At 32.8% G+C, this 11658-nt stretch overlaps 1 protein-coding gene across 1 annotated transcript; it reads right to left on the bottom strand.

The window, feature by feature from the left end:
- Positions 1-7428: 7428 nt before the first annotated feature.
- LOC139425662 (uncharacterized) lies at positions 7429-7803 on the bottom strand. The gene has a single exon (XM_071181067.1). It carries the CDS (start codon positions 7801-7803, stop codon positions 7429-7431), a length of 375 nt encoding a protein of 124 aa, XP_071037168.1.
- Positions 7804-11658: the final 3855 nt, after the last annotated feature.

Here is an 11658-nt window from a genome sequence, read left to right as displayed (position 1 = left end):
TGACAAAGTATATGACTATTGTTGATATCAACAATTTAAATACTATTGATGTCAACAATTCAATTATTATTTATACCAATATTTTATTATTGGATCCATTTTCTGAGTATTATAAATATTTTTCTTATTCCACTTATTTCCTTAAGCTATTGTATATTGTATTTTTATAAATACTTATATATAATATAAAATGTATAACTAAGAAAAATCCATAAAAATGTTTTTGAAATGAAATAAAAGCTAAGAAATAAAATTCTAGCACATGAAGCATTTTTTAGCTGTTAAAAATTTTTCTAGATTTTTATTAGAAAATAAAATATATTTATACTAGCTTATTTTTTAAATTTTACTAACTAGTTAAAAATAAATGCGAAAATATTATAACTTATCTTTTTATTCGACTAATTACAAAAAAATAGTACGAAATATTGCCTCCAATAAAGACATAAAATAATGTTGGAATATGTGCGTCATATATGCGATACAAGTTAATTCAAGTGAATATACTAAATATAATTGTTATTGATTTTAACAAGTGAATTATGGCAGTTTAATTATAGTTGTTTTAACAATTTAATTTATGTTGATTTTAACTATATCTCTTATTGATTTTACAATTTAATTGTTATTAATAACAAAAGTGGCTGCTTCCTCCTATTCACTACTGGTTTAAAGTAAAAAGACCAGGATTCTCTCTATCTCTTCCTGTTGACAGGAAGACCAGCACTTGCTTATCCCGACTGGCCAGTGGACACCTAAAAAGTCTCACATTTTCTGCTAATCAAAAGATCTTTTCCTCTTTGTCTTAATTGCCAACAAAACCTGGCATCACCTGAGCACATCTTGAACTGTTTAGGGCTGGACTGGAACGACATTCATTCTTCTCCCCTCTTAGTCTCGTACTTCCTAAATTTCAACGGATTTATTGGTCTGGTCTGACTCCGTCAGACCAGATGGGAATTAACGACAACAACAATTGTTATTAATTTTAAAAAATTTTTTGTTATGAGCATTTTATCGTTATTGAAAATATTACTGTTATTATTGTTATTAATGTCTTCAATTTTACTGTTATTGATTTTAGCAATTTGTCAGTGATAACAACAATTTAGTTTAGTTTATTTAAATGTTATATCTATATCAGTACTTTATTATTGGATCCATTTTCTTACTATAAATATGTTTTTTCGTATAAACTCAATGCATCAATCTTGCATTTCGTTTTACATATTTTTGCTATGTAAGAATTATGTGAAATGAAAATTAACAAAAGTTTCAAATATAAAATTATCAGGCCATTGAACAAAAAAGAATTTTTTTTTTCATGAAGTTACATATGAAACAGATTATTATTAAACTAAAAATTATTATCTTTATATTGACTTATCTTTTTATTTTACTAACTATATAAAAATAGCGCCGAACATATTGCTTTGAAAATAAAAACAAGGACATAAACTAATGTTGGGAAACGCGCCTCATATCTGCGATAAAAGTTTATTCAAACGGATATGCTAGGGGCATATATACACATTCGAAGGTAAAAGGGTTGGGAAAACATCATTTTCTCTCTTATCCCTTTAGTTTTTTCCCGTTTCTCCAAACAACAAAGCTGGATTTTTTCCCTCCAGAAATCGCTGTAGGTCGCTATATATCTTATCGCCCTACGGTTATGCTCCACTTCGGCTGTGTTTAGAGTCAAAGAGTGATGGTACAAAAGGGAAAAAAAAGAGGGAAAAACAACAGCAGAACAACTGGAAAGCTACTTTACGTTATTTCCCTGCTTTCCTTTCAATGATACCTGCAAGTTTTAAACGAAAACCTTTCGAGTTTTATATTCCATTTCAAGCTAAAAGTGTTTTTCTGGGCGCTGGATGAAATGTATTATTGAGTGTTGCTTATTTCCTATAGCTTCTTTTTTTTCGATTCGGAATTCTAGCCTTTGAAAGGAACGCCACTGAGTTTTGACGGAGTATAATGACAACAGTTGGAAGATAGATAACCGGTACGGAAACGTTCCAAAAACTCTCCAGATTTTGTTTGAAAAACAGCAACAAAAACAACTGTAACGATTCGAAGTCGTATAGCTGTTATTGTTGCTGGAGGTTTTTTTCGGTCATATTTGAAAGTACACGAAAAAAAAGTGTAATCGCCATTAAATGACCAACTTGGTCAAAATGGCTTTGCTCTTTTTATATATATATTTTTTTTTAGAAACATACATTTTTTGTTTGAAAACCTTTACTTTTACGGTGTCAAAGGTAGATTAAGTTATCAGAAAAGAAAGTATAATGGTAGTTTTTCTTAAAGCCATTTTAATAAAGTCTCAAAGTTTCTTTTTTCGAAGGAGTGAAAGTTTAGTTAAAGAAAACACATTATTTTTAACTTTTTTTATTTCATTAAGTAACATCAAAGAAAATTTTAAACTTTACTTTGTTGATAGTATTATCTGTAGTCCCAATTTTTACGCTTTTTCCATTATTTAATATTTACATAATTAATTTGAAGAATAAATTTCGCCAATCCATCATATATTCCGAAAATTTATAAATTTGCACCAGCTTAACCTTATTACTAAATTAAAAATTATTATTTTATGTTTGTAAATAAAGAACATCGTCTGGTATGTATAAGCTTTTATATATTTTCTTTATTCTCTAAATGATATTACAAAATTTTTTTACTTAACTATTACTGTTTGTAATTTTGTAATTTATAGAACATAATGTATTATTATTGTTTAGGAAAAGTTATGCTCGATAAATTAGAAGAAAATATAGGTAAAAGAACTATGTTATTAAACGTGTTTAAATTAAAAAATTTATTTAATGCTGACACTAAGAAAAGATATAAATATAAAAACAAGTTAAATCTATGTAATGAAAGCATTTTGAAATTATGCAAAATACCATAGCACGTGAGGTTTTATATAATATTTTTATTAATTACTACTTAACAATTGTTTTAAAATAGTTTTAAAACTGAGATAAATACTCCAATATTTGAAATAAAATCAAACAATAATACTTAATTTCTTATCTCTCCCCATGATTTTATTCATGGGCTGCGAAGTTTTTGTAAAAATACTTTAACGGTGAAGTAAATTTTTTCCCTTTGCGGTTTTGAAACCTATTACAACTAGTATGGTTACAAACAACTATGTATACAAAACTATACGGTTTTTAAACATTTACAATCTCATGGTTTCATATTTAACCGGACATTGGATACAGTTCAAAAGCTTTATGGTGCTGCCATCTATGCGTGAATAGGAGTAGCGTATTCAAATAGCCACGGGTAACAAATCGGGGACGGTAGGACACTGGAAACTTTTCATGAGTTGAAGCGAATTTAGGAAATATTGTGATGTCATCGCTGGGACTCAAATCCCAGATCTGACGTTCATGAGACTGCCAGATAGGCCCTCTCGCCTATAATGCGTACGCAGTTGTGTTGTAAGGAACTATGTGGCTTCAATAGGTGGGTTTATTTGGTTCGATAAAATTCTGATTTTTTAACAGTATTAGGTTAAAACAGCCAATGAACGGTTTTTCTCAAAGTCTGATTCTGTTTGATTACCATCTTATTTGTGGTAACTTAACTGTTTTGTTTGAATATACTAAAATAACAGTTAATTAAACTGTTATTTACCAATTTTTTCCGGGGAATTTCTAACAGTTATCATCATTGGTTCAACATAAACGAAATAATGGTCCAATTTAACACATTATAAGAGTTGATCACATTTTTGCTGTATTTTTAAATGCTATCTGATAAGTCTAACTGATTTTATTCAAAGTTTTTTAATTACACTTTTAGTAAAACCATTTTAATAGCAATTGTTTCAATAATGAGTTATAATATTGGAACTTTAAACCATGAACTGGTTTTGCAGCCTCAATAAAATGAAAATTGAACTTCAAATTCATTGTTGTTAATGCCATTTTTGTTAACACAAGTTTAAAAAGTACGATGATATGATTTAATTTAAGAATACCAGAAATTACCAATAATCACTAAAGAAGCCAAACAATTTCACTCTTCAAACAAGTTGATTTAAGTTTTTTTTTTTTTTTTTTTCTTCATAGAACAGCTTCTATCGCACTATACCTAGTGATGAAGATACTATAAAATCGCACGAAAAGTGAGTGGGAAAGTTTACTTTCCTTTTAAGTCCAAATTCAGTTTCAAACAGGAAATCATGTAAATTTAATGAATTGCTTAAATCATTATGTTTTAACAAGCAATGCAAATACAGTTTTAGAATTTTTGATATTAATCTAAATAGTAATTTTTCTATACATATTTTTTTTATTTTTTACGAACAATAGATTCATAGCTAAAACTAAGAAAACTCTAAAAAATTAACTCTAAACTATATTAGTTCAAGATACTCTATTTGCTTACCTCAAATGTTAGGAAAGGTTTAGTGATAACTAACTTTTAGATATCCAGATGAAAAATTCAATTTTCAACTTGCACAGGGAATAAAGTAGGAACTCCCTCTAAATTCAAAGCTAAATTCAGAATGACGTTAAAAATGAAAATGAAAGTAAAAGTTTAAACAAATAGTAATAAACGAAAAGAGTAAATGTGTTATAAACATCATCAAATAGTCTATCCTCAGAGATATGTAACAAGGCTACAGTCTCTCTATGGAAAGAACTCCCCTCATCATTAGTCTGGAGCAGTGACAGTGACTGTGATTACGATGTTTATCTATTTTAAGTAGGGATGTTGGGTCAATATTTATAACTGATTTTGGCTCGGTTGGTGAGAGAAAGAGAATCAGAGGAGAGAGAAGTTTTTCTCTTTAACACGGTTTTTTGAAGCTCATGCACCACGGAAAATAAAAAAGCCTTGAAGCAAGGCTATAAATTTATACTATACATCTCCCCTTGCTATAACGAATTCTGGTTTTTAAAACAGACATGAAACAAAACAAAAAAATTTTTTAAATTTTTTTAACTTTTTAAAAAAATCGTCAATTTGGCGGAATTTCGCCATCTAGGCAAAAATAATCAAAATCAATTCCTTATTAAAATTTTTTGTGAATCATTATGAGCCCAGATAATGCAGCATTAGAATAAGTTTTTAAATATTAAAAAATGGGATCACAAACGCATTTTATTTTCTCAAAACTGTGGCTTTACTCCATATTAACATTTTGAGCCATTTTCAGAATAAGCATAGAATAAACTAAACATATTATTCTGTGACCTTTGTACCACTTTCGATTTTGATAAACAGTCGCTATTTTGTTGACTGATTTGAACCGTGAAGCATCATTGCATTCTATCTGTTATTTTTATTTTCGCTTTTCTTTTTACTATTTTTGTTTCATACTTTTAAATTAATAATGACAAGTTGTTGAGTATTTGGTTGTTCTAGTCAAAATTTGGTTTTAAATTACATCTGTTACCTGTTGGAGATCGCAATACAGAACAACAGAAAGTATGGCTACATAGAAGTAGCAAAGATAATTGGACTCTAAGCAACACGATAAGTACGATAAATTTTATATTAAGAAAAGCTATGAAAATAATTGTCCCTTTAAATTTTTACTTAATGCTTATTTTGTTTGCTTATGTGGAATTTTGCCTTTTTAGTTTTCAAGAAATGTTTCTAGTAATGTCTACAGCAAAAATTTAGTCAGTTTGTTTTATTTTATAAAAAAAAAATGCGTCTGTTTCAATAAACTTATTATGGCAATTATTTGTAATTAGCATTATTTCTCATTAATAAAACATAAAACTATTAACGAATCGAATTGAATACTATTTGAATATCTTTGCACTAATACAGTAAATTATATATTTATTCTTTCATTTTGTATACCTCGCACTTTGATTGTTTTACTTTTTCTAATGGATAAAATTAAAATTTTTTTTCGTTTGAAATATCAAGAATTATTCATTGAAATAATATGTTTACCATAAAATAATATAGTTACCATAAAATATTATAAATACTCAAATAATATGTCTCAATCTTAGTGAATCTATATAAGTTAAATAGCTTTAACTCTTATTTTTTCATTATCGATAAGATACTAAGATAAAACAATTTTAATTAAGACTAAAATTTTAATTATGACTTTATTTTAAATTTAACTAAATGTACTTAAAGTTTTTGTAATATTTTATTAAAAGACCAAATAACAATCGGTATTGATTAAGAAGAAAGAAATCTGAAATATTGAGAAAAAAAAAACTTTTTTCTTGAAACACTGATAATGTCCATAATGATTTATGTCTCCAAATCATAAAGCAGCACCCCTTAAACCTCATAAAAACCGATTGCTAAAAAATTCAAAAAATTAAAGAAAAAAAAAGTTATAGCAAATTATGAAAGACGAAATGAGAAAGATTTAGCTTATAGGTAAGTTATTTTTTTCACTGAATAGAATAAAAATAAAGCATATAATTTCACGGAGAAAAAAAAAAGAATAAATAGTAAATACTTATGTTATCTTCTAGAACATGAAAGTTCTGATTAGTTAAAAGTGTTGTTTAAGAATAGAAGCTGCGTATTTCTACATTTAAAGTGGCCTTCAGAGGAGAGTTGCAATCACCAAGATGGCGGCTTGCCGCTACTTAATCTACGTATCCAGGGCTTCGCATGTGACCACAGAACCTTCACAACAGACAGAATTCAACTTCGTGGAGAGGGAAGTTCTTTGTACAAATAATCTAGCTATGCTATAAATAATAAGTCTTATAATAACGTAATAGGCTGTTTCAATTTTAACTTATGTAATATACACAGTCCAGTCACATTAATGTGACAACCTGTCAAAAGCCAGAATAACCACCTTTGGCTGAGCGGACCGCTACGAAACGTGCAGGAAGAAAGTCAAATAGGGACTGGGATGTTGAGCCATGCCGACTCCAGTGCCGTGGCCAGCTGTGCTAGATTACGCGGTTGAGGATCTATGGCCCGAACAACCCGATCGAGGCGGTCCCACAGATTCTCAATTGGGTTCAAATCCGGTGCGTTTGCTGGCCAGGGGAGTACGATAAATTCATCCTGGTGCTCTTCGAACCACGCACATGCACTGCGAGCTGTATGACACCTCGCATTGTCCTGGTGGTAGATGCCACCATTTTGAGGAAAAATCATTTGCATGTAGGGGTGGACATGGTCCGCAAGGACAGATATGTACTTATACTGATCCATCGTGCCTTCTACAATGATGAGTGCACCCAGTGAATGCCAGGAAAACATTCCCGAAACCATAACGCTCCCTCTTCCAGCCTGCAGCCTTCCGGCAATTGTTGCAGGGTGTTTGCTTTCAGACGTTTTACGCCGTATACGCCAACGTCCATCTGTCCCATGGAGCATAAAATGTGATTCATCGGAAAAAGTTACCTGTTGCCACTCTGAGGACGTCTAGTTGCAGTACTGGCGTGCAAATTCCAGCCTTTGTCACCGATGAACAGCAGTCAGCATAGGTGCATTAACCAGGCGTCTGCTGCGGAGGCCCATGCGCAGCAACGTTCGGTGAACATTTGATGAGGATACACTTTTGGTAGCCCCCTGGTTCATCTGGACGGTCAGTTGCTCAACAGTTGCCCGTCTATTCGTCTGAACGCATTTCCGCAGCCTTCGTTTGCCTCTGCCATCTTTGGCCCATGGTGCACCACATGTGCCGCGCCGTTTGTTTTGTATAGTGCCATTTTGCCATGCACGGTATACTTTTATCACGGCGGCACGCGAACAGTTCACAAAATCAGTCGTTTCCGAAATAAAGCCAATAATTATGCCCTTTTGGACGTCGGATAAATCGCTACATTTCTGCATTGCGCCAACGACTGAAATGCTTTTCGATGCCCTAGGACATCCAATATATACACTACACTGTAATATGCTGCCACCTGCACTCTGTGAGTGGTTATTTCACGTTGACGCCGAAAGTAGGTGGTGGTCACATTAATGTGACTGGACTGTGTATTTCAATAAATGGAAAGCATCCTTACTTGGGACTATCACTCGGGTAAAAAAGAAATAACGATCCAGGACAACATTGGAAGCGACCATCTCCCAATTATCACTGAATTCAAGAAAAGACAAAAGACGTCAAACTCTAATGAAAAATTCTGGAATTTCAAGAAGGCAAATTGGACCTGTTTTAGAGAATATTTGAATGAAGAACTGGCCTCTTTGCAACTTTTGGAAGATGTAGACCAGTGCTGGCAGAATTTCCGAAGAATTATTCTTAAGTATGCAAAAGCCTTCATCCCTAGAGGGAATGTAAAAAGCTTTATACCGCTTTACTCCCAATTTACTGCCACTCTAGATCCCCTTTTCTGTAAAAAGAAAACACCTCTTTGAATCCGCCAGATTGTTGGGAGTCAACTTGAGACCAGAGATTAGCAAAATCAATGCAGAAATAAAATTAGCTTACTCCCAACTCAAGAGATCTAGATGGAACGAAATTTGCAGTAAAATTGACTTCAGGACACCGGACTCAAAGCTTTGGAAACTGCTTAAAGGTATTAACAAAGAACAACCACAATATGAGGAATGCAACACAATTAAAGATGACAATGGCCAAATGTTTACAGATGATAAATCTGCTGCCAATGGCCTTGCTGCTCACTACCAACAAATCAGCAGACTCAACTTCTCAAACGAGGACAAGCCGGTAATGCACAAGGCAAGAAATATTGTTCACGGATGCCGAAGTACTGATTGTGGTGTTCCTTCTCTCTACTAAATTTAATTTGCAAGAGTTACTGTTTGCATAGGCTTTTCTCGACCTTAGCAAATCCCCCGGACCGGATGGAATTCATGGCTACATGCTCGAAAACCTTGGACCCATTGGAAAACAAAAACTGCTTGACTTGATTAACCTCTCTTGGAGTAAGGGGCGTTTACCTCAGGAATGGAAAAAAGCCTCCATCATACCAATCAAGAAACCTAATAAAGATTATTGCTCACCTGGAGACTTTAGACCCATTGCATTAACCTCTACTACGAGTAAAATAATGGAGAAAATGGTCTTATTCAGACTCCATTTCTTTCTTGACAAGAGTAAATCTTTCCCTAGAGAGCAATTCGGATTCCGAAGAGGGCACAGCACCATGGACCTAGTTCTTTTCTTCGCCCAAACTATCAGAGAAGCGCAGAACCACAGGCCAACCCATCACAGCGTTGCGGCTTTATTGGACCTCACGAAAGCTTTCGACAGAGTATGGAAGGACAAACTTGTTATAAAACTTCACGATTCCTTCAACATCCGAGGCAATACACTGGCTTGGATTTCAGACTATCTTCATCACAGACATATCAGGGTGAAGTTTAATGGAACTCTCTCAAATTCAGTTCACCTCAGTCAGGGTGTACCCCAGGGAACTGTCCTCAGTCCAACTCTATTCACTCTGTACATGGCCGGAATTGAGAAAACTGTTTCTCTCGGGACTCGCATCGGAATGTTTGCTGATGATATTGCTCTTTGGGGTAGCGGTGACGACGTTACCGAGATTGAGTCGAGACTCAACAACTCATTAGAAGCCCTGTCCAAGTACGCAGATGAACTCAAATTGAGCTTCAACCCAACCAAATCAATAACCACCTTCTTCACTACTAATAAGCGACTTTATAATTATGAACCATCCTTGTTTCTAAAACACCAGAAGCTCTCCTACGAGAAACACCCAAAAAACCTGGGATACATTCTCGATCCCGAATTTACAAGTAACGAACATATTGATTATATTGTCTCGAAGGCTAGGAAGCGCCTAAATATTATTAAGTGTATCGCTGGTAGGGATTGGGGAGCAGATGCAACTACTTTTAGGACTTCCTACCAGGCTCTTGTTAGACCAATTCTAGAATATGGCTATCCTGTCTACTGCTGTGCTTCTCAATCTAACTTAAACATATTGGAAAAGGTTCAACTGAGCGCCGCTCGCATCATCACTGGACTGAAACGTAGCTGCCCTTCAGAGATCGTTCTTTGCGAAGCAGATCTGCAACCTCTTAACTTCAGAAGGCAAGCTGATTTAGTGAAATATTACAATAAACTTTCCAGTTTAGACCAAGGCAATTTAACTGCTATTTACCTAAATAATTGGACCTGAAATCAAAGGCTCAAGAAAAACAGTCCTTTTAGTCATGTTAAATCACAACTGTTAATCGCTGAAAGTATTGAACCTCTTTATCTTCATAGCAATCTTAGTACTTGCTTGGATCTTTCCAATGTTAGTTTCCATGAAAGCCTCCCTACCATGCATGATAAGAAAGACTGTGTGCCTGACTTCCTCAGACAATTGTCCCAGGAAATCATCAATAAAATCCCTCCAAAAGACATCAAAATATTCTCTGATGGCAGTAAAATGGATAGACAGACTGGCAGTGGAGTATTTATTGAAACACCTCGAGAGAACTACACTCTTCATCAACGAAACCCCGATTTTTGCTCCGTCTTTCGAAGTGAACTAATTGCAATCGACAGGGGANAAGACTAAAATTTTAATTATGACTTTATTTTAAATTTAACTAAATGTACTTAAAGTTTTTGTAATATTTTATTAAAAGACCAAATAACAATCGGTATTAATTAAGAAGAAAAAGATCTGAAATATTGAGAAAAAAAAAACTTTTTTCTTGGAACACTGATAATGTCCATAATGATTTATGTCTCCAAATCATAAAGCAGCACCCTTTAAACCTCATAAAAACCGATTGTTAAAAAATTCAAAAAGTTAATGAAAAAAAAGTTATAGCAAATTATGAAAGACGAAATAAGAAAGATTTAACTTATAGATAAGTTATTATTTTCACTGAATAGAATAAAAATAAAGCATATTATTTCACAGCGAAAAAAAAATGAATAAATAGTAAATACTTATGTTATCGTCCAGAATATGAAAATTCTGATCTGTAAAAAGTGGCGTTTAAGAATAGAAGCTCCGTATTTCTACATTGAGAGCAGCCTTCACAAGAGGGTTGCAGTCACCAAGAAGGCGGCTTGTCGCTACTTAATCTACGTATGCAGGGCTTCACATGTGACCACAGAACCTTCACAACAGACTGAATTCAACTTCGTGGAGAGGGAAGTTCTTTGTACAAATAATCTAGCTATGCTATACATATAAGTCTTATAATAACGTAATGGGCTGTTTTAATTTTAACTTATGTATTATATTTCAATATATGGAAAGCATCCTTACTTGGGACTATCACTCGGGTAAAAAAGAAATAACGAGAAGTTTCAACAATCTCCTATAAGTAATCTAGATAAAATAAAGGGGAACATAAATGCACTGCAATATTTTTGTTGCTTTGATTTATCTGACATTACATTTCATTACGATACATGGTATTTATATTACTGTATTTCCAGGCGTGTACCTCTACCATCTAATAATAAACCTTATTAGATAATAAATGCTATTTCAATAAAAATTAACTTAGTTCACTCTAGTGGGCCTACTGGATAACTTTTATTTTGAAATACATATAATATAGTACATTTTGAACAGTATTTCTTTTAAATGTTCTTCTAACTAAGCAATAAATGTTAAATAAATTTAAATAATAAAATACTTTTTCTTCAATTTGATATTTATTATAATTTTACATGGGTCACATTTCCAAGGGAGCAAACAGATTTCGTTTATTCTTTAATTAAAAATTATTGAATAATATATC

The sequence above is a fragment of the Parasteatoda tepidariorum genome, chromosome 5 (genome assembly GCF_043381705.1).
Source record: "Parasteatoda tepidariorum isolate YZ-2023 chromosome 5, CAS_Ptep_4.0, whole genome shotgun sequence".
Taxonomy (NCBI): domain Eukaryota; kingdom Metazoa; phylum Arthropoda; class Arachnida; order Araneae; family Theridiidae; genus Parasteatoda; species Parasteatoda tepidariorum.
The sequence above is the reverse complement of the archived record's forward strand: the minus strand, read 5'-3'. Positions and strand labels throughout refer to the sequence as shown.

Excerpts from the sequence above, each read along its gene's own strand:
- LOC139425662 (XM_071181067.1), bottom strand. The coding sequence starts at position 7,803 with ATGCAGAAATGTAGCGATTTATCCGACGTCCAAAAGGGCATAATTATT.